A 23,057-nucleotide genomic window follows, 5' to 3' on the forward strand; every position below is an offset into this window, starting at 1 on the left:
TACAACTGTTGTTATTTTCAATACTTATTGATTAATGATTTCCGAAAAGGCACAACCCCAATTCTTTTAATTTTTGGTAAAAGAAACTTGTAATATTATGAAGTACTAATTACGTAATTTATCTACATCAAACAAGAAAATAACAGCAACTTTAAAATATAAAACAACTCACTCCTGATTATTACAGGCTAGTAAAAAGTAGTTCCAGTTTTCTCCTTCATTTTAAGATGAATTGTCTATTTTATTCTTCTAATAAAATTCTCAGCAGTCACTAGCAAAAATCCAAGAAAGCTGGCAAGTCTTTCACGACCCATTTTATAGGAACACACTGAGTATACGTCTCAACATGCAATCAACTGAGTAAACATTTCCACACATATATAACAAAGTCTCTTACATGTTACATTACAGAAACCATCAAAATCAGGGTTACAAAAAGGTGAGAGGCACAACTACTACAAATTTCAATATGTACAACACCAACATGTAATACAGACACATCCTTTCATAGGTAGAATATCACTTCATAGGTAGAATAGTTTCTAATTTCTCCTATTTTTTCCTTTTTTTGGTGGAAATTCAAATTTCTCGAATACCCTAACTTAAAATTATACTACCTAAACTAAAATAAAAACTAGAGGAAGTTAAATAGCAACTTGTTACTTGCCGCTCATGAAAATGAATATAGAAGCTTTCATAAATGATCATAGCTTCACCATAGGACTAACACTATCAACTTGAAGTACACAGAACTAGAAGCATTCACATAAAATTTATGTGCCAAATAAATAATCATTGAAGTTATTGCTATTATCACCCTTGATAGGGAAATTTTCTCTATTTTCTATCATTGATGTTCCTCTCTTCTCCTGGCTTCATCTGCTTAAATGACACAATACGTAGTCAGAATCAGAGAGGTCAAGAGTTTATTTCTTGACATTTTCCCACCATTTCCCCTGGACTCAAAATCAAAGGGTTTGACCCCATGGTTAATCTATGTGTGATTGATGGGAACCCAAAACATGTCACAATTTGGTCTGCTTTCAACATAAATGAGACCTCAACTGTTATGGACAAAAGCTTCAAATGACAACATCCAATATCAGTTCATATACACCTCTACAAAAGCTTCAAATTAATCAATTTGAATTAGTTCTTCTGGCACAGATTGGCAATTAGTAAAAATTATATTTGAAACCAGCAGCTTAACTGTTGGTTAGATCATGAGTCATAATCCATGTATACAGATGGCTGACATAATACGGTACAATCTATAATCCATAACAAGCAGCCTTCATCATCATTAAGTGTACGAATAAATCCAATAATACTGGAAAACAAATGCAAACCAAAAATTACGAAAGGTATTTGGTGATATATTCAAAAACACTTTATTTTTCTGTGCATGGACCATGTGAAAACCAAAAATTACTTCCAATAGATTGACTTTTAATTTTAAACTAGACAAAAAAAATGGTTGAAACAGCGAAACCAGAGATGAGAAACTGCACTGCATTTCATTCCTGTTAGTAAGAGGATTCTAACAAAATATGATTCATGACAAAAATTATATATAAAAGGCATAAGAAGAAATATAATAAAAGGAACGGTTACAACACAACACATTTGGCCTTTTGACATCCCATTAGGATAGCACCTAATGCATAGGGATGATAACAATCAACACAGCTCCTCAAAGCCTGATATTAGTTTTCAGATTTTCAGGAATGCAGAAGCACAATGTTGGGTTAAAGCATTTGACATTAAAAGAGATTTAGCTTAATATGTAAAAGCTAGTAAAATAAATTAATGCAAACAATTTGTCCACAGATGACGTCACATTTCCAGAGTTTGTATATGGACTTCCTTTAAGTTTTTGGACTGAGAATGATAAGAAAAACTTCCTATGTCGGTTATAACTTTACCCATACTCGGATAGAAAATGAGAGTTGCATAAGCCAATTAATTAGGCAACATAACTTTTTTTTACATTTTATGAAATGGAACAAACTAAAGAACATATAAAATAGGTCCATTAAGGGAAACCTTGAAAAAAGACTTCAATTTATATTCTTCTGAAGAAGAAAAATTGTTGATATGCCCATGTAGTCAGTCCATCGAACGATGTTCCATTGCTTGGCGTAAACACCAAAGGTTGTGGTTTGGGGGCGAGGGTGAGGGTGAGGGCGAAGGGAGAGGAAAGACTATAATCAACCTCTAAAAGTAATTTTATATATACATAACAATACAAGTAATTAAAGTTGTGAAACTAAGCATTCCTTCACAATTCTCAATAACTGAATCTAATTTCTGTCCTAAAACCATGGTTAATGAAGCAAAGTAGCAACTACACTTTAAAACCGAACAATTGAGATGCAAAGTCAAGGGGAAGCTAGACTACCAGTAAAGTTAGTAGTACCATCATAATAAGCAGATGGCACATGTGGCTCTGATGAGTTTAGATGAGAACCACCTAGGTTGGGGTTTCTGCTGGGACCAGCTGAATGACCCGTGTAAGAAGGCATGGTTGGGGTAGGGGCAACCATGCCAAGCGAAGTGGCTGGTGAGCTTGCGTATGTATTTGGATGGTTTGGAAACAAACCTGAAGGCTTGACAAGAGGTTGTTCGTACTGGCATATTGTTGAATTATTATTACTGACATTCATGAGGACAGCTTCTGGACCAACTGAAGTGGATGTTCGAGGAAGCTTGATCCCATTTTGCTGCTGCTTCTTCATCCTTCTCTTTCGTTGCCGTCGTTGAAGTGCATGTCTAGTTAGAATAGAAGCTGGTGATTGGTCTTTCATATTTGCACCCTTCCCCTTCAACTGCTCTATACGCTGCTCAAGGCTAGCTCGTGGATATTCAGATTCAAGCTTATAATTCTCAATAATCTCAATTACCGTTTTCAGTACACGCATTTCTCTATCAGTAATTTCCATCTGCAAAAAAAAACTCTATGAATATAGGATGTGGAACCATGCATTATGTTATAAATCAAGGTGACACTTACCCGTGGCCTTCCTTCCAGGGAAAGTCTTGTAGCAAGTTTCTTAGATGCATCCACGCATGCTTTCAAAATAGGAATTGGTGGAATCTTATCAGCAAGATTAAACTCAAAAACATACTTGACAGCCAGAACATATTTGCCCCTATCAACAAGTTTCTGAACAATCTCTGCAAACCACAAAAAAAACATTGTGTTACCAATAAAATTAGTTGAGGGTAAAATAAGAAATAGGGCATGTTCGCTTACATATACACCATTAGAGACAAACAAAACTGTCACATTATCACAAATTAACTCAAATTAGTTATTTTTACTTATTACTTGCATATTAGTCTAGTAACTCTTCCTATGTGTGTTAGTATTTTTATAAACTGGTTAGCCACCTCTATGTTTTCAACTTGGATAAAAACGACTCAATTTCAAAAATACAAATTACATAGGGTTTAATTTGGTATACTATGTTAATTTGTATACCCTTTAATTACTCTTGGCTTTGCACTCTCTCTTGGTTCTTTATGCATTTAATTATAGAACAGTTTTCAACAGCAGGGAGCAAAGTAGGGAAAACTTCCCATAATCAATCTTACAGAACCTTGCTTAACATTAAAACTGTCAATCGAAGGGGAAGGTTCCGATTTCAATAGTCAACCAAGTTTTCTAATTGGTAATTGATAAAGGAGTTGAAAAGGTTGTATAGGTGGCCGCTGAACTTCTTTGCTACTCCTACTCCAATAGAATAATAGGGTTTAATTCATCGACAAAACCATGATGACTGCCTCAACATTAATACAATTTACTAAGCAATGGTTTGTTTCATTGACCATTCATTGAAAAGGAAATGCAATAAATGATTAAAAGATCAAGTAGTTACAAAGAATGGGTAAAAAATATAGCAGATACAACACAGAGAAGCCCATGCAGGTAATGTTTACAATATAAGAAACCAAGATATTGTTTATTTATAAAAAAAAAATATAGTTAATTGAAAAAAGATAATCTTGACTATCCATGTATGTTCATAGGCGAAAACTTGTGCGCGAGAACAAGGATAAATAGAGAACATAGTGACATTCTAAAATGATGTTTACAGGATATCGCTCTTATCATTTTAGATCTCAATTTTTTTTTAATATATTCAGTTTCCAGGGTGATTCATATGATAGATAACTGAAAACAAAAGGTAAGAGTTATTTCTCCAAGTATTGTGCCTTATTGAAGTATTGGATAAGTGTATTGTGCATGTCCAAGCCAATTGAAAATAATTCTTTGACAAGACCCTTTATAACAAATACCAGAAATGTTGCACAAGTACTGTAGGTGTCAGTATAAAAAACATGTCTAATAAGCTAATAGCCATGGTTGTTAGGATCGCGCTTTAACTCTCAAAAGCGTACGATCTTACGGTCTGGAAACCATCCACCGCTTTAAGTGGCAGAAAGATCGTGGAATTAGCTGGAGCGGTGAAAGCGTAGAGGAAGAGCGTAAAATCGTGGGATAGTGAGATCCCAACGATTCATTTTTTTATTTTGAACCGGCCCAGAACTGACCCGTTAATTAAACCCTGACGGCAGTGCTCACATATTTTAGGGTTTTGGAAGTTGGAATTATTTAAATATGCTTTTGAGAACGTTAGAAATAATTATCGTGAAAGGAGTGTAGCCACAAAAAACATTGGAACTCTGATAATGAATTCTGAAACGATTAATCATTCAATGGATGGATTTCTTCTCTTCATCTATTTCTTCTATAAATTCAAATCAAATCCTTCAATTCTTCTCATCTTTTCTATCCTTGCTCTCCAATACCTCTTCCTTCTTTACAAAACAGATCTTCCTTATAAAACAAAGCTTTTCAAAAAAAAATCACCATGTCTTGTTTCTTTGGATTGGATATTTGCTGTTATGAATATTATGTTGAAAAAAGTTATATTTTTTTGGATTGAATATTTGCTATTATAATTAAGTTAATGAGAATTTTATGTTCAGGTTATTTCTATAATTTTGTCTATTTGATAGGATCTTACGATCCGAGTTACGATCCTACGATTTACGCTTTTTCCATATCCTAACGATCTTTATCGAGATCCCGATTTTGACAACCATGCTAATAGCTACTAAGCTATGATATGTTTTAGTCATATACAGTTACACACTTCAACATTACTAAAGACAACAAAACCTGAATTTGTGGGAGAATGTGTCTTGGGCAAGTCATAGCCCTAAAGCAAATAGCCGGAGAAGCTTAGGAGCAGGAAATTGAGAATGAGCAATCAAAGGGCTGATAAAGTATTTCAATTTTGTCAATATAAAACTACTTTCTTATCCATCAAATTGCTAAAAGAATGATCTTTCTGTTCATTTTAAAACTTGGAAGATGCTTACCATCCTTGTAATGGTGAAGAGGAGCTAAGTATACTACACACCATCTTTGTTACAAAATATTCTAGTGCCTACATGATATGACACCTAAGTATCCTAGAAGAAAGTGCATGGGGGAGAGACTAGAAGGTAGTCAGTGACGTGGAGCTAGATTCTAGGATAGTTTATTAGAGGATGAGAATATATTGTGAACTTGTGAGTATCGGTGAGTGTGGAAAAGAGAGGCATTAAGGTATTTTCTAGTTGTCAATTAGGAGAGTCTCTCTCAAGTAGGAGCTATAAGCTCTGGTTTATTTCTGTTTACTGCTCTGGTGTAAGAGCATCTAATTCAATTTCAATTCAATAAAAGATACAGTTTCATTGACATATAACTTTGGAGTTCTATCACTACATGTGAAGGAATTTATTTTACCCAAATCCTAGAAAACATAAAACAAGAAAAAATAAGAATCGCATTTCAAACTAAGTCATGTTAGTTGCACATAAAAAACATCCGATATAACTTCAACTACCACTCACTTCTTTTCATTTGTCTTTCTTTCTCGTATTCATCAATATCAATGGTAATAATTTAATACCCTATGAAGAGGTACATGCTTGAAACTCGTGACAAAGAATCATTCCCAATTAAACTAGAGTTACAAGGGGATGCACCATCAGTGTAAACCAACTATATACATGCATCCAATGAGACTCATCATTATGACACCCCACTCTTGCAACTTAATATTAAGATAATCACTACGAAATGGCAAAATAAAGGGCTCTCAATGAATACCAGTGTAAAACTAATTTACACTTACAGTTTATGCTCCTTATTCTTATTAAACTATGGGTGTGTTTGATTTTGAAGTTGGTTGAGGAGAGCCAAATGAACATTTGTGCAGCCTATTGTCAATATCTTTCCAAACACACTGATAGGTTCTAGGTACTGTAAATGCATGTAACAGAATGTTAGGTATTTGAGAGCAGTGTTATCGAATATCCAGCATACTATGGCGGATACCAAGGGCGAATTTTGGGCTAGCCTCAATGGTAAATATTGGCCAATATTGCTTGTTTTCCCGCATTAATCCGCTATGACGGTGACACAAAGCAGCCTGTATGGCGCGATTTTGGCTCTCTACCATGGATCCCATCCGCCACCGACAACACTGTTTGAGAGACCTAGATCCTCCACAAGAATGAACTTAATTGATGCCTTCTACTAATCTTATGTCTCCTTAATATAGAAAACCTAACGCAACATACACCTAACATCTATGACTCACTATTTGCCTTTGCCATCAGTGAGAGTTATCGATAGCGGCCTGGAGCGGTGACCCTCCACTATGGAGGAGCGGTTCGCGTCTCAGTTTGAGATAGCAGCCACTATTTGATGTTTAGCGGGTAGCGAGAGTGGAGCGTTTCCTGGCCCGAGCGGGTTTGAACTGTTTTGAACACGAAAACCCAGATTTACCTTTAAAATAAATAAAGGTTCGAAGAGTTTTGTGGAATTATTTCAATTTGCCCTAACTCAGAACACAACAGAGGATTCAATCTTTCTTCTCACACGCTTTCGCTTCAGTTTTCAGAGTTTCCTTCTCACGGTCTTCTTCCCAGTGTCGCCTCCGTTCTCAGCGCCGCCGCCTCCGTCTACTTTGTTTCTTAGTGTCGCCGCCTGCAATCCTCTCTTCTCAAGTTGGTTTTTAATTCTCTGTTCTTCTTTTCTTATTTCTTTTCTCTTCTTTCTTTTCTTCTTCTTTCTTTCTTTTCTCTTCTTTCTTATTTATTTTCTCTTCTTTCTTATTTCTTTTCTTTTCTCTTCTTTCTTATTTCTTTTCTTTGTTAATTTGTTTTTTTTAAGTCTTCTTTTCTTCTTCTTTCTTTCTTTTCTCTTCTTTCTTCTTCTTTCTTTTCTCTTTATTCATATTGTCCTCTATTTTTTTTAAGTAATTGTCATTTAATAACTCTATTCCTCTTCTTCCTTTTATTTGTTTGACTTTACATCAAATGTATCTTTTATAGATTATTCACATGATTAGTCTAAAATATAGTCAAATAGTGGTTATCCCGCTATCCGCTATCCCATTTTTAGAATCAGTCGCTCCACTCTGCTATCTGGGATGGATAACTTTGCCATCAGTTAGCGTTTTTACTAGTTAGTTACACTGCAATCAGTTAGTTACACAGGATCCCCTGTTTTCCCTCCTGCTGTAAACCTTCCTAATATGAGGTCCCAGCCCCTTATCACACACTATATCCTAATTCCTATTCTAAAACACACACACACACACACTACATCCTAGTTCCTATTCTAACACCAAAACACACACACACACTACATCTTAACTCCTATTCTGACACAAGCGCACACACACACAAGTGTTATTCTAACAATCAAACAAAACCAACTCTTTAGAAAAATTCAACAGCCTTACCAGGAACCCTATCTGTCAAACCAACATCACGACAAAGCTGCATGAACTCGACATTAACTGCAGCCACAGCAGAAATTTCAACAAGCTCATCCATGCTGAATTCAGAAACAATACCAAATGCATAAACCAAATAGATAAACCCCAACGCCTTCAAAATATTTCCATAATCACCCATCAAATTCACTTTCCAATCAAGAGCCACCTTCAAGGCTTTCTCTCTAGCCTTAAAGCTCACATTCACACCAGCAACACTCAGAATCCTCAACAACATAACACAAATCCTCCCCATCTTCCTCAATCTCCAATCATTACAATCACCACTCAACCCATGAAACCCTTCCAGCATTTGCAGAACCAACACCCCTGCGTCCGGAGTATATCGAAATGCTTCAAGCAGCTCCTCCTGAACCCTAACTTTATCCTTGAAATTATCAATAACGTAATTCATCAACCCTATACCATCCATCTTCTCACACAGAATGTTCAATTTGTTCTGGTTCGATGAAATGCCGTAAGCTTTGGACGGAAAGTTAGAATATTTGGATGTTCGGTTGTTAGAGTTGGAAGTTAGGGTTTTCGATTGGGATTGAGAATGTGATTGTTCGAGTGATTGGAGTATATGGAAGCGGTTAGTGAGGGAGTGTTGGAGAGAGGTGAAGTGGGAATCGAGTTCGAACCATGAAAGAGGAAGCGTATGAAGGAAGGAACAGTGGGGTTGAAGATTTTCGAAGGCTTTTCTGAGATTCTCTTTCTTCGTGTCTATGAGATTCAATGCTTCGGAAATTGCTTTTGATGCAGCCATAGTTGGAGTTGAATTGGGAATTCGTGATTTGAGAGATTAATGGAACGATTGGTGCATTCTGGAAACCCTAGCGCGATGGTGGAGACAGTGAGAGTGAATGTGAATGACGACGCCATTAAATTTAAAAATTGTTCAGATTCTAACGGCACCATCTCAGGAAGGAAATATTGCCGTGTATAATGCGAGAAATGCCATTGATTGGCATGTGCACATATATAAAGAGCATAAAATAAATAGAGAAAACGACTTGATATGTAGAATAAAGAATAATAGTAATTAAAACTAAAGAATCTCAAGCAAGTATACTATACCAACTAGTGCAAACAAAACCACCATACTAAAAAGGTGCTAAAGAACAAAAACACATTGTTTAGTTCCAACCAAAATGATCTACTATACTATAGGTAGAGGTAATAAACGAACGTTCTGGATCTATCATGCAAAAGTTTACAATAAAAAGGGCGAGACGAGCACATTTAATGGTGCGACTCTAAAATTTTATTTCGTCCAACAAAAAAGATATGATAGGGAAAGTCTGCGTAATATTTTTCTAAAGGTTTAAAAATAAAAATTTATGTTAATTCTTACTGCCGCAAAAATATGCAAAAAAAAAATAAGACAGACATAATAGAGGATGTTAAAACCTTGAACTATCATACGAAAAGTACAGACAAAACGGATATGCTCAACTAGGCAGACTTGTTTTGCCACCCTTAGGTAGAGAACGGCTTTTCTATCTACTAAGAGTCTTTAACAAAAAGTATTACAAATGAGTTTAAAAAAATAACTCTCCAAGTTCATAAGGTCATTTCTTGTTTTTACCTAATTTTTGGCGCAATCTCTCTTTCTCTTAATACATGAATTTCTCACTCTCAAGATATCTATATGTTTTTTTCAACCCTTAAATAAATTTTAATGATTACCAAAACTTTTAGGACAATGATTTCTAAGAAGTTTTATCTTGTCTCTCGGAGTCTCTAGAAATCACAACTTACTTAAGAAATGAAAAAATATATCTTAAATGCGGCATAATTTCTTAGATAAAATGTATCATTTCTCGTCCAAAATACCTTGTGTTTCCTCTCCAACACCTCATGTTTGAGTCAAAAACAAATCCTTCAGAAATGCTCTTCAAAACACATCATGCTCAGGACAAAACTAATTAGATAAAAAAAACTGACTATTCAAATTTTCTTGAAACACACTCCACAAATCTCCGCATTGAATAAAAAATAACGGTGATGTCAATTTATCCATCAATCACATTGTTAATTTCTTCAAGCTTGAGTCACTATTCAACAAACTGGATTAAGTTCAATTGATGTTTGAACATTAGTTTAGGTAATGATTTAATGAACACATTCATAAGATTATCTTCCAAATTCACCTTCTCAACCATAGTTTCCTTCAATTTAATCACATCCCTTATAAAATACAAACAAACATCGATGTTCTTTTTACTCTTATGATACACTTTATGGTTAGCCAAGTGAATGACATTTTTACTACTAGATTGTATCTTCACATTCTTGAGTAAACCTTCACTCTCTAATCACGCGTCTTAATCGTATGGCTTTCTTGACCACTTCAATTAAGGCAATATATATAAGGGGAGAATGTAGGTGTAGAATGGTTTAGATTGGGGTTGGATAGATTTTCCCTAAAAGTCAATTTCAAAAAATTACTTTCTTCAAAATCAGTGTTTTATGAAAAATGTGGCAGCAAAATTTTAGAAAATTTGTGTTTGTATAGATAACAAGAATTGCACTATAATCAGACAATATGATGAATATGAAAAGATGAAGATATTAGCTACTCAATAAATTAATCAACCAAATTCAATTTATACAAGATATCTAAATTGATCTTATTAATCAAATAGTCAATCTAATATTACAAGTATTATACAGTTATAATCACCAGAGAGATGAATTGGATGATTGAATCTATCTCAGACTTACGCTTACACATAAATTTCTATAAGGAAAAAAAAACCTAGCAACATGAGATTCTACAAAAGGCGATAAAACCTAATCATGCAAAATTATACAGAAAATTAAAGAGATAGATGAATAAGAGTGCACTAATATTTATATTGGTTCAACGCGTTTGTCCTTGATTTGCACCTAATTCAGTCTCCAATGACGAACCATTGAACAATCATAGTCTTCCACTATTTAACAATCGATACAACTTGTATTTTAATAGAATAAAGGAACCAAATAATGGTGAAAATTAAAACAATAATTAAGTGGCTTCAATATGAATCTTCCTCTTTTGATTTATACAACTCACGGGAGTGAGTTTAACATGACTTTCACTTAGTCTTGAATGTTCAACTTCCCCGATTCAAAAGTTGCTCCATGTCTCTACATGCAGCGGTCTTGACTCAACCCTTTCGAAAGTCCCTTGTACGAGCTCTTAGTATAACTGAAGGATCAGAAACTTCCAACTTCATTCGAAGAAACATTCACTTAGTTTTACTGAAGTCTTCAATGGAAGAAAACCTTTATTTTTCCTCTTGATAGATTGTCAATCCCAGTTACATAATCACAATATGATTCTTTGATATGGAACTCAAACTTCAGAAAACATTAGAACTTAATGAACATTCTCTTAAAATAGCTCACACTCCCTCGGAAATGAGACAAACACTCAAGCATGGTGATTTGGTAGAGGTTGAAGATGATAATTGATTTCAAATGAAATCTAAATATTGTGAAAAAGTATTCTCTAAAAACTTGTTTTAAATTTTTTGAAGATCTTTCAAAGTTACAAGGTTGTAAGTAGAGAGAAAAAAATTTGACTTATATATGTGTTTGAGTTAATGCACTAAAAATGAATAAAATGACATTTATGATTTGAGTCAAGAGCAAATATTATGATTCGAGTCAAATAAAATAATGGTTTTAATTAAGAACTTAAAACCCATATTTTTTACCTATGATTTGAGTCATTGATTTGAGTCAAAGAAATCCTTGATTTGAATCACACAACAAAAAACAAAATCCAAAAATTAATTCTCAGCCCATGATTCAAATCAACTTTTTATCTAATTTGAATCATGCTCACACCTGATTCGAATTAGGGAAAATTGTTATTCAAATCACTCTGGTGGAGGCAAATCTTGATTTTCACATATATGTCATTATTCAAATCGAACATAACTTTGATTCGAATCGCACTTCCATAATTGGTTTTTTAAAATAAAATTGAAGTGTTCACGATTGAATCAAGAATTAGTCTAATTAGAATTATGAATTCATGCATTTCTTGATCCAATTTTTTGACATAATGACTTGAACCATTTTGCATCGAACTTGAACACAATATTTTGACTTATGCATGCAAAATATGATCTAGTGAAAAACATTCAATTATAAGAGATGTGCAATGATCTAACTAAGAGGAGACTCAATAACTAAAATGATAAATTAAATGATATATAACCAATTAAAAAACAACAAAACCTTAAGCAATGAACCCTATGAGAATATGGCAACTTCAATCTCCCCCTTTATGAAGCTCGACAACTTGCAAGACTCGTAATTGAAATTGATATGACATAAGTGTTAAGCAAAGAATGATCAAGGCTTTCCTTGTGCTTGTGTTCCCCCTGAAACATCGCACCATACCATGATTTCTTAAAACAACATAAAGCTTGGGGAGAGTCCCTTTGAATGGATTTAAGATATGTTTTAAAAAAATGATTATCTTAGTGAAACAATCCCTATGAACAGATCTTGATTAAACCATTAATCACAAATCAAACAACAAAATAAGGATTCAAGAAATACCTCTTGAAGCATGCTTTATCTTTGATCACAAACGACGAAAGATATTGAAGTCTTTATGTAGTCCACACAAGCACAATATAGAATGCAGTGCTAGATGTAACACCTCACTTTAATTATTTATTTATTTATTTAATTTATTTAAATATTCTTTTGGGTATTTCTGGCTGGTTTGGTCGTCAAGTGACAATTTTGGGAAAATGTGTTAATTAATTAGATTTTGGTGAAATTTAATTAATTAGAATATGAGAAATTAAGAGAATGGTAAGAGTTGAGCTTTAAGTGTAAATAATGGAAATTAGATGGTTAAGTGGAGAGAGGGTTATGTTTAGTTGGGCCAAAATTATAATTATAAGGAATTTAATTAAGCTACTATATATTTTAAGAGAAATAGAAAATAAGGGTTTTAGGGAGTTTTGTTGTAAACGTGAAAAAAGAAGAGTTAAAGACCTTTGGAAGGGAGCTAGAGCTTGAGGAATGAGATCCCATAAAGATTATTGCTTGTGCTTTTGTTGAAATTACAAGGTAAGAAAGAACTATTCATCTAATGGTGTCTTAATCATTAAAAGGTATATGAGTTTTCCTTAACCTCCCATGTGGTTATCTTTTCTCTATTGTTTGATGTTAATATGACAAATGATGATTGTGGTTATGTTTTTATATCATGAATTGATGTGAAATTCATGTTTGATGTTATATTGCTTTATGTTCATGAGTTCATTGATTAAATGATGAATTTGTGTGTCAATTGGGTGTTTTAGGGTATGAATGTAATTGAGTTAATTCATGATAAAACTGATGGATTAATGTTTAATGAGTGAGTAATTGATGTATTAATCATAGAAGGATATGTATTTGATGTATTTAAATGTCATATGAGAGTTGAGATGATGTATGAGGGATAGAGAATTGGGAAGATGAAGCCATGTATGAAAAACTGAGATTTTTGGATTTTGGGATGATGTCAATGGATTGACATCATGATGGATTGACATCATGTGTCAATCAATTGCATGCATGTAATTTTGAAAACAAATTGAAAATTTGAACTATATCAATTGACTGATTCCCTAAATCAATTGATTGCTCTCAACCAAAACATGAAAAATTGGAAAGGCAGAATGTAATAGGGATTGGTGTCAATCGATTGCACACATGTGTCAATCGATTGGCACTAGTTGATTTTTGAAAAATTACTAAACTGAATAATATTTTGTTACCCAATTGTTTTTGCCATAACTTTAGTTTCGTAAGTCCAAATAAGGTGCGATTTGAAGCTTCGGAAATCTAACGTGTAGAGCTACCTCGTGATAGTGCCTTGTAAGATAAATTGATATATGGATGTATGTTTAATATGTGAATATATGTGTGAGTTGTGTGTATAGTTGTTTGAATTATTGTACATGTTTACTGATGAATTGATGAGATGAGTAGTTAGGAGTGAGAATTATCAATGATGTATTAAATGCATGATTGTTTATAGTTAGAGTGGGGTTGTATTCATTGTGATGTTGTTGTCATTACATGATTGCTTACAGTAAGAGTGGGGTTGTATTCATTATTATTTTATTGTTGTTACATGATTATTTACTGTCAGATGTGGGGTTTGTTACACTGTGATTTTCAGCTATTGAAAAGTCAACCAAGAATGTCAATGAAAAGACATTTATTGAAAAAATATTAATGAAGTGTCTTTAATGGAAGCATTAATGAGGATTCATCGACAAGCCAACAAAGGAGGCTCGACCAACAAGAAATGGTTTGGAATTCTCTCAGGGGTAAACCCCCTAAAAGCCCAGATTCCTAGGAAATACGTCTAAAATCTCGAAAAGGGCAATCGACAGAAACATGTCTAGAATCTTGAGAGGGACAGACGACATGAGCCCTTATTTCACAAAAGGGACTAGTCGACCAAACAATATGGTATAAAAGACTTGGTAAGTTCATAAGTCTCGAAGCTTTGACAAGCATTATCAACAACACGTTAGAGCAGTTATCGTCAAGAGGACGTGAAGATGTGGAAGAAATGGAAAACAAGTTACCACTCAACGTGGGTTACAAGAAGATAACATCTTGGAAGACACGTAAGTGCACTAGTGAGAACCTAAAGATCTGAACATGAAGCAAACACAACAAGCCCATAGTGTTCATAATCCTCGTCAGCAGTTATCTTGTAAATAGAATAAATAGTAGACTCATACCACTTGAGTATTTGAGTCATAAAATGAAACGGTTGAACGAGAAACATGTATGCGTCCATCCTTTTTTAATCTTTTTGTCTCCTTAAACGGAACATTGTACCTTTCTATTTACTTTATTTAACGTTATTTACTGCATTTCTACCTTATCATTTATTACAATTTGACTTTATTTAAAGTCTTTTTGTCACACTACATTCAGTTCACACGCATGTGTGTTCGCGTAAGTTATTTGCACAAATAGCTTTGGAGATTTTTCGAGTTAATCTCACAGACTCTCAAACTCATGATTTTTTTACCAAAAACACCGGTAAACAAATTGGCACACCCAATGAGACCCTATTGTGTGGATCTTTTTGCAGAAAAGTAGTGTTTTATGCTTTGTTGGTTTTATATGTTTTATGCATTTTAGGAGTGGTAAAAGTATTTCCAGTATGTCTAGAAAAAGCCAAACTCCTTCCCAAAGTAATACTCCATATCCAGGAGGACATCTGACGGTTACTAGCATCGAAAGTCCTTCAACTCTAACCTTAATCGAGGAGATGCCTACAGTCATAAGCCAGGAAGTGGCGTATTCTATACTGCCAGATATGGAGATTTCATCACCACAAGTGTCAAATACACCAACTGTTGTCAGGGGATTACAAAATCTATAAGACCAAATGCCTTCTTATTTAGGCTTCTCATTGCCTCAAAAGGGACAATTGTATTGCATGAAAACTACAATGATAACAAACCTCCACCCTAATATGTAAATATATTCAAAGAGCGCGATGGCAACATGGACATCTTTTAACCCATATTTGGCTTTGGTGTCCACGATGGGCAACTTTAGCCAAATGGTACAACCACCAGGAGGAATATGGTATTTTCCTCTGCAGGGTGTTTCATCTTTAACCAATAACTCTCTCCAAATCATGAGCCAGTTAATGGATGAAAGCAACCACGATATAATTCATACTATTACACAACAGATAGGCAACGTGTTTACCCCACTTCTAGAAAACACAACTTGGATTTATCAACTATTAACCCACCAAATAGGTAGGATTGCTGACTTTTTGGGGGCACCGCCAATGCCACCGACTCCAATGCATAATGTTCCCTAGAGGGTCAACACTCCGAAAAACAAGATAGTCAGAAACGACCAAAGGTCGGAAGGCCTCGACATGGTTGTAGTGCAGCACAACCAAGATGTCAACCAAGTACTGAGACAAGCCCGATATAACAATATGGGGGTACATGATAACATCACCAATGTCGTCAAATGTGTTTTGGTCCATAATGGCTTTTGCATAGGCCTCCATAGGCCAAACTATATATCCTCGTTATTGGAGGATATAAGGTAAGTTGAATTGCCTAGGGGTTGGAAAGTCCCAAAATTCACCAAGTTCGTCGGTGACATTAGTGAGTCCATCGTTGAACATGTTGCCCGGTATCAGACTGAGACTAGTGATCTAGCCAACAATGAGAATTTGAAAATCAAGTATTTTCCAAACTCATTGATAAATAACGTTTTCACGTGGTTCACCATTTTTCCCCCAATGGAAAAAAATTGGAGAAAAAAATGTTCACATTTGAAAATAAATAATTCATCTGTCAATTAAAGACAATTGTTGGTTAAAATAAAATAGATATTATTCTGATAGTGACCTGTGAAATGGAAAGTTAGTGGTGGGCACCATTATTGAGTGATATTCGATTTGATACAATATAAAATGTTTTTAGACACACATGTCAATTTATAACGTGTTACTTAATTGTAAAATGAACAATGATCATATAAACTCAATTGTATTAAATGACCATATAATAAAAAGAGACCCGTGAGATGGAGAAAGAAAAATTCACATTTGTAGAGAATTTTTTTTGTCTCATAAATAAAGATAATTGTTGATTAAAATAAAATAGATAGTGTCCTGGTACTGACATTGTTTACACTGAAAATGGTAAGCAACCGTTGGTCTCCGACTATGGGTTACTTGCAGGATCAACCAGTGAATCCTAGGACATAGTGCCAAATAACCGTTTAGTTTTTTATTTCTCTTGTTTTCATGTGATCGTTTTCGACTTGGTCGAAATAAGTTTCCAAACACTTGTAAGAAAAAAAGGGTAAAATGTCGACTTCGACTAACAAGAATATTTAAAGGAATTGATAGAAAATTGGAAATGCTGAATAAAGTATTTTAAATGACACTGAAATTAAATGAAACAAGAATCGAGAAGGTAAAACTTAACAACTTTTCATTGAAAGTAAATAATGGTAATTCATTTGATCTTACATTTTCTCAGCAATTCGCTTGTTTCTCTATGCACTGATACTTTGAGTTTTTTAGTGAGATTTCTGTAAAATAATGAACACCTTTAATTCAACATACTGACCTCCTATATATACAAGTATGAAATAACTGCTCCTAACGCTTCTATCCTCAAACTTCGCCACGTAAAGTCTTGCATGCAACGCGTTTCTATGCTTTCTCCACGTGTCTCTTCAGAAGGAAGCCTACATGCAGTTATTGATATTTGAATGTAACATTACACGCCCAAATAACCACCACGTCGACCATTTTGCCATTGTCGCAAAGACTGAGCGGTCGATATTCCACATGGTCAAAATATCTCTTATCACATCAAAAATTTTGCTTAAGTCCAGATCCTGGTCGAACCAAGACGTCTTCGACTCCGCCCCTGTTTGCTGAGGTTTTTCTCTTTTCGAAAATCTCAGCTAACAAATTGCCCCCCAAAAAAGTCTCTTTCGACGTTTCTAGGAGATATGGGCATTTTTTATCTTTCCAAACGCTAGTCACCTTATGGGATGATGTCACATTCATCATGAAATTTTTCTCAAACGTCACCTCAAAAATGTGCATTTCCCACTTCCCGTACCGCTACTCATCATGGCACCGAATTCATATGGTAGTGTGGTTATGTGTAATCAGTGACCTCAGTTCCTTCTCTGGGGAAACACCACGTGCCACTTTTCTTGCTCCAACTGGTAAGTTGAGGAGACTGAATAATCTCAACTCTTTCCACTATAAATACCTCAACTTTACCTTTTCACCATATTTCCAACATTTTTCCTTAACTTCGCTCTGAAACAATTTCTTCTCTTCAAAATCTTCCAATAGTAAAAACTCACAGTTCACCAACAATGGCACCTCCGAACAAGAACGTCAAAGTCTCCAAGGAACCTGTTCCGCTAGCCTATATGTTGCACGACGCCACCGCGATTGGGAATAAAGAGTACATTACAAAACCTCCTAACTTCAAAGAAAAACTCTGAATCTAAAAATATCAGGTACTCATTCCTTTTACCATTTATGGAAAAAACCATCCTCTCATGGGTCCTACACTTGACCCTGTAGAGGGTCTTACTAGGTCTACAAACTTCTTTCCTACTTACCATAAGACATAACCTATAGTTAGTGTTAAAGAATCCATGAGCTTAGAGTACCAAACTAACGCCCTACAAGTTTTTTGCTCAGCTCCCCCAACAAAAAATGATGACTATATCTCATGGCTAGATAAGATAGAAGCCAAAATGAGTGAAACTTGAAAAAAATGGGTATTTTGACCTAATCCAGTTGTCGAGGAGTGACCATTTGTATTGCCAAAACCTCTTGGTCGCCTCCGTTTACTATTCGGAGAGTATGACTAACACCTTTCAACTTCCTTCTGGAATGTTGATACCCACGCTTTTTGACGTGGCAATCATTTCAGGCCTTCGTCCTAATGACGATAACTTGTATCATATCGAGAGGACGAAGATAACATAGAATTCGACAGTAATCGTGATGGCTTCATAAAATATATTGAGTATTACCATGTCACTAAAAGTACTAAAGTTACTGTTGAAGAGAATATCGCCTTCTTGGCCTTATGGCTCTCTACCAATCAGAAGCAAGTTTGCCAAATGTGACAAATCAGAAAACGAGAATGACAAATTGAGATATATTTTTTTTAATGATTTTTTGACTATTTTGTCCATAAAACAACGAATTAAATGGAAAATTATTATTATTTTTTAATTCCTAAAAAAAATGATATTAAAAAACTCAAAAAAGTCAACATTTGACTTTTGACCTCTTTTAATAAATAACCAAAATAAAAAGGAAAACTATAGGATTCGAACCCGTGACCCTGTATTTGACATTCCTAGACACTTACCAATTAAACTGACTAACACCTTTGATTTTTTATTTAAATGCTAAACATAAAATATAATAAAAGTAAGTCGGCAAAATTTAGGGTACGTCAGTTGTCCCTATTTAATTACCTCCAACCTGATGGCATGCATGACGACGGTCTTCATGTAATTGTGGTGGAAGATAATTAAATACGAAAGGACTCAAAATTTTATCCATGAAAAGGAACATGGAAGAAAAAAATTATCCAGGATAGGGTAAAAGATCGTTGCCTTCCCGACGGTCAATGCTTAGATCGAACGTAAAGAGATCGTTGTCGAAGGTCGATGCTTTGATTGAAACAAAAAGAGATTGTCACCTTCCCGAGGGCCGGTTCTTAGATCGATCATAAAGAGATCGCCGCCTTCCCGAGGGTTGGTGCTTAGATTAAACATAAAGAGATGTCATCGAAGACCGATGCTTAGATCGAATATAAAGAGATCATCGCCAGAGACCGATGCTTAGATCAAACATAAAGAGATCGTCGTCTGAGACCGGTGCTTAGATCAAATATAAAGAGATCATCACCAGAGACCGGTGCTTAGATCAAACATGACGAGATTGTCATCGGAGACTGGTGCTTAGTTCAAACATAAAAAGAATGTTTTTGAATACCGATGCTTAGGTCAAACATAAAGAGATTGTCATCTTACTGAAGGTTAATGCTTAGATCCAACATAAAGAGATCGTCGTTGGATACATGTGCTTAGATCAAACATAAAGAGATCATCATCGAAGACTGGTGCTTAGATCAAATATAAGTAGATTGTCACCTTCCCGATGGTTGGTGCTTAGATCAAACATAAATAGATCATCACCGAAAACTGGTGCTCAGATCAAGACAAGTCATTGCCAACTAGAAAGTCGGTGCTTAGACTTAAGGACAAATAGATCGTATTCAACCAGAAGGTCGATTCTTAGATCAAAACAAATTGTCGCCAACTCAAAAGTAGGTGCTTAGACTAAGACAAGTCGTCGCCAACTCGAAAGTCATTGCTTAGACTAAAAAAATTCATTGTCAACTCGAAATTCAATGCTTAAACTTAAGGATACATTGATCGTCTTCAACCCGAAGGTCGATGCTTGGATCAAGGTAAGGAGATTTAATGGGGATATGAGAGGTTAATACCTACTCACAAGTTAGAATGGATCATTTAAGATGACCATCTATTGGGAGAGATTCTAGAAAGGACTTACTAGGGAGAGAGCTTACTGGTAGCAACTTTCAAAAGGATCATATGGGGAAATTACTTACTGGGGAAACCAATAAGCATTCTTGCTTAGGGAATTGTAATGGTGTTAGATGGGGATTGGACTTCTACGAGAGGTCGCAGAACCCTTTATTATGATATGTATGCATTTTTTTATGCGGATGCATGTCGATGCAAGTGTTAATGCAAGGTTTGTAGCTGGGAATGGACTTCTACGATATGTCACTGAATCCTTGCTTATGCTATGATATGTTTTAAGTTGATGCATGTGTCAATGCATGATATGTTTTAGGTTGATGCATGTGTTAATGCATGATGTGTTTTGGGCTGATACATGTGTTAATGAAAGTTGCTTGTTAAAATAATGTGTAAGATGAAATTCATGGTTGATGCATATAATTGTTTTTCTTGCCGAATGGGATATGGCTTTTATGGATGCCAAGATAAGAGGTATAGTTTGCAGAATTTTCAACTCTCTCCAACACTTGGGATCATGACCATTTTATGGTTGTCGGATAGACGGGGATGCCCAAGTATGTTCTGAAATGTTCTTCATGACTTATAAGTTGCATGATTTCTTTTATATAAGAACAAAGAACTTCCGCACTGACCAGGTCGTGGCGACTGATGAGATATTTTCATGCTTTGCGAGTTAGATGCAATACTGGAAGCCAATGGTATTCTTTTGATATCTTCAAATTAAATTTAAATACGTTTTTGAAAGTTTTTTTATTATTCCCAAAGTTTTAGTGAATTATTTACCGAAAACAAATCAACATTTTGTAAACAAGCAGCAAAATAAAACAACGAAAAAGGCTTGAAAATATTTTTTATTGATAAGAAAGAGTGACCCGTGAACATGTAATGATACATAAAGAGACAACTCATATAATAGGAAGTTACTGAAAATAGAAATGGTAAAAATGGCAATTACAACACATGTTACTTTCCCTATGACTTCAAAGTCGCAATACTTCACTTATGAAGTTGATGATTGGATTGATCATTTCCATCTGAGTTCCTGTTGTAGTATAGGCCTGTGTGCTGGAGCCATATGCCTTTTTGGAAATCCCTAACTTTTTCCTGAACTGCTATTTCGAGTTTTTGCTCCACTGGGATGATATACCCTTTTTTGCCTAAGCCGCCCTTTCGGGCTTTCGACTTATTGGAAGTCCCTAATTTTTTACAGGATTGTTCTTTCGAGTTTTTAATTCACCGGGACGCCCTAACTTTTTACTAAGTCGCCCTTTCGGGTTTTCGACTTAGCGGGCTTTTATTCTCTTTTTTCTATGCATAGTATTTTTTTATTGAGTCGGAGTTCACTGGTAGTGGAAACTCCTCTCCATCCATGGTTATAAGGATCAAGGCTCCACCATAGAAGGCCTTTTTCACAATATATGACCCTTCATAATTTGGGGTCCATTTTCCATATATAGGATCCTTGTGGATGGGTAGTATCTTTTTTAACACTATGTCGCCTTCTTTGAACTCTTGAGGATGAACCTTCTTTCCGAATGCTTTCTTAAACCTTTGCTGATATAACTGACCATGACATAATGCATTCATACGCTTCTCTTCTATGAGGTTCAGTTGGTTGAATCGCGTATGGATCCCTTCTGCCTCTTCCAATTTATTCTCCATCAAGACTCTCAATGAGGGGATCTCAACTTCTATAGGAAGTACTGCTTCCATGCCATATACCATAGAAATAGGGGTTGCTCTTGTTGAAGTGCGGATTGATGTTTTATAGTCTTGCAACATAAAAGGGAGCATTTCATGCAAATCCTTGTAGTCTTCACCATCTTCTGGATGATCTTCTTGATATTTTTATTTGCTACTTCTATTATGCCATTCATCTTTGGCCTATAATATAACGAGTTATGATGTTCAATATTAAAGCTCTCGCATAACTTATTCATCATCTTGATATTCATGTTCGACCCATTATTAGTGATAATCTTGTTGGGAATTCCGTAGTGGCAGGTTATCTCCTTCTTGATAAATTGGGTGACCACTTCTCTTGTCACGTTAGCAAAAGAAGTAACTTCTACCCACTTGGTGAAGTAATCGATGACAACTAGTATGAACTGGTGTCCATTCATAGCTTTTGGTTCAATCATCCCAATCATGTATATGCCCCACATAGAGAACCACTAGGGAGCATTCGGGACATTCAGGGGAGTAGATGACACATGCACTTTATCCGCATAAATATGACATCTGTGACACTTTTTATGTATATGAAGCAATCAGTTTCCATAATCAACCAGTAATAACCAACTCTGAGGATTCTCTTGGCCATTACATATCCATTGACATGGTGCCAAAAGATCCTTCATGAATTTTCTTGATGAGCATGTCTGCCTCGTGTCTATCCACGCATATGAGTAGGACCATGTGTAGCACCTCAAATTTGCACCTATCATTGTACATACATTCTCATATTAGGTCATAGCATATCATGGTCCACTGCATAGCATTGCATTGTCCCAGTTGCCTCAAGTGCAAGCCAAGCAAGAAATTAGGTCAAACTGATCAGGATCAGTCAACCAAGCAAGCAAGGGTGTTTCTCAAGGAGCCAAGGCCCTAGGGTTGGTCCCATTTGTTCACATGACTTGGAGGTCCATTTGAAGTGTTTAAGTCAAGGGTTGGATGTCCAGAAGTCATCAGTTCATGCACAATCAGTCAGAAACCCTAAGAAAGTCAAAATTGGTCAACTGTGGTTGATTTTATGGTTTTGATGGATGGATTTGGTTTGAGAGAGCTTATTCATGTCCCAATAGGCCTCATATATCATGGCAAACAAAATCATTGAAGAATTTGAAGCCAATCAGAAAATTTCCAAAAATAGAAACTGGACCTGTAATTTTAACTGCCAAAAATGGAAACTTCTTGATCCCAAACTTACATCATGATAAAAGCTTCAACTGAATTTTTGCCCAACATGAAAGTTGAAGATCTTGTTCTCCCATTTCCAAAAAGTCCAAGAACTCTCAATTCCCATGTATGGTTGTCAAGATATGATCAAATCATTTTCACAAAATCTTGAACTTCAAAAGG

At 35.2% G+C, this 23,057-nt stretch overlaps 1 protein-coding gene across 1 annotated transcript; it reads right to left on the reverse strand.

Moving 5' to 3' along the window:
- Positions 1–1,934: 1,934 nt before the first annotated feature.
- LOC127084784 (truncated FRIGIDA-like protein 1) lies at positions 1,935–8,935 on the reverse strand. Its single transcript, XM_051025306.1, has 3 exons — positions 7,809–8,935; positions 3,014–3,177; positions 1,935–2,942 (listed from the first exon to the last, which is right to left on the reverse strand). The coding sequence occupies exons 1-3, from the start codon at positions 8,608–8,610 to the stop codon at positions 2,382–2,384; spliced, it is 1,527 nt and encodes a 508-aa protein (XP_050881263.1). The 5' UTR covers positions 8,611–8,935; the 3' UTR covers positions 1,935–2,381.
- Between the last annotated feature and the right edge of the window lie 14,122 nt (positions 8,936–23,057).

The sequence above is a fragment of the Lathyrus oleraceus genome, chromosome 5 (assembly GCF_024323335.1).
Source record: "Lathyrus oleraceus cultivar Zhongwan6 chromosome 5, CAAS_Psat_ZW6_1.0, whole genome shotgun sequence".
NCBI classification, from domain to species: Eukaryota; Viridiplantae; Streptophyta; class Magnoliopsida; order Fabales; family Fabaceae; genus Lathyrus; species Lathyrus oleraceus.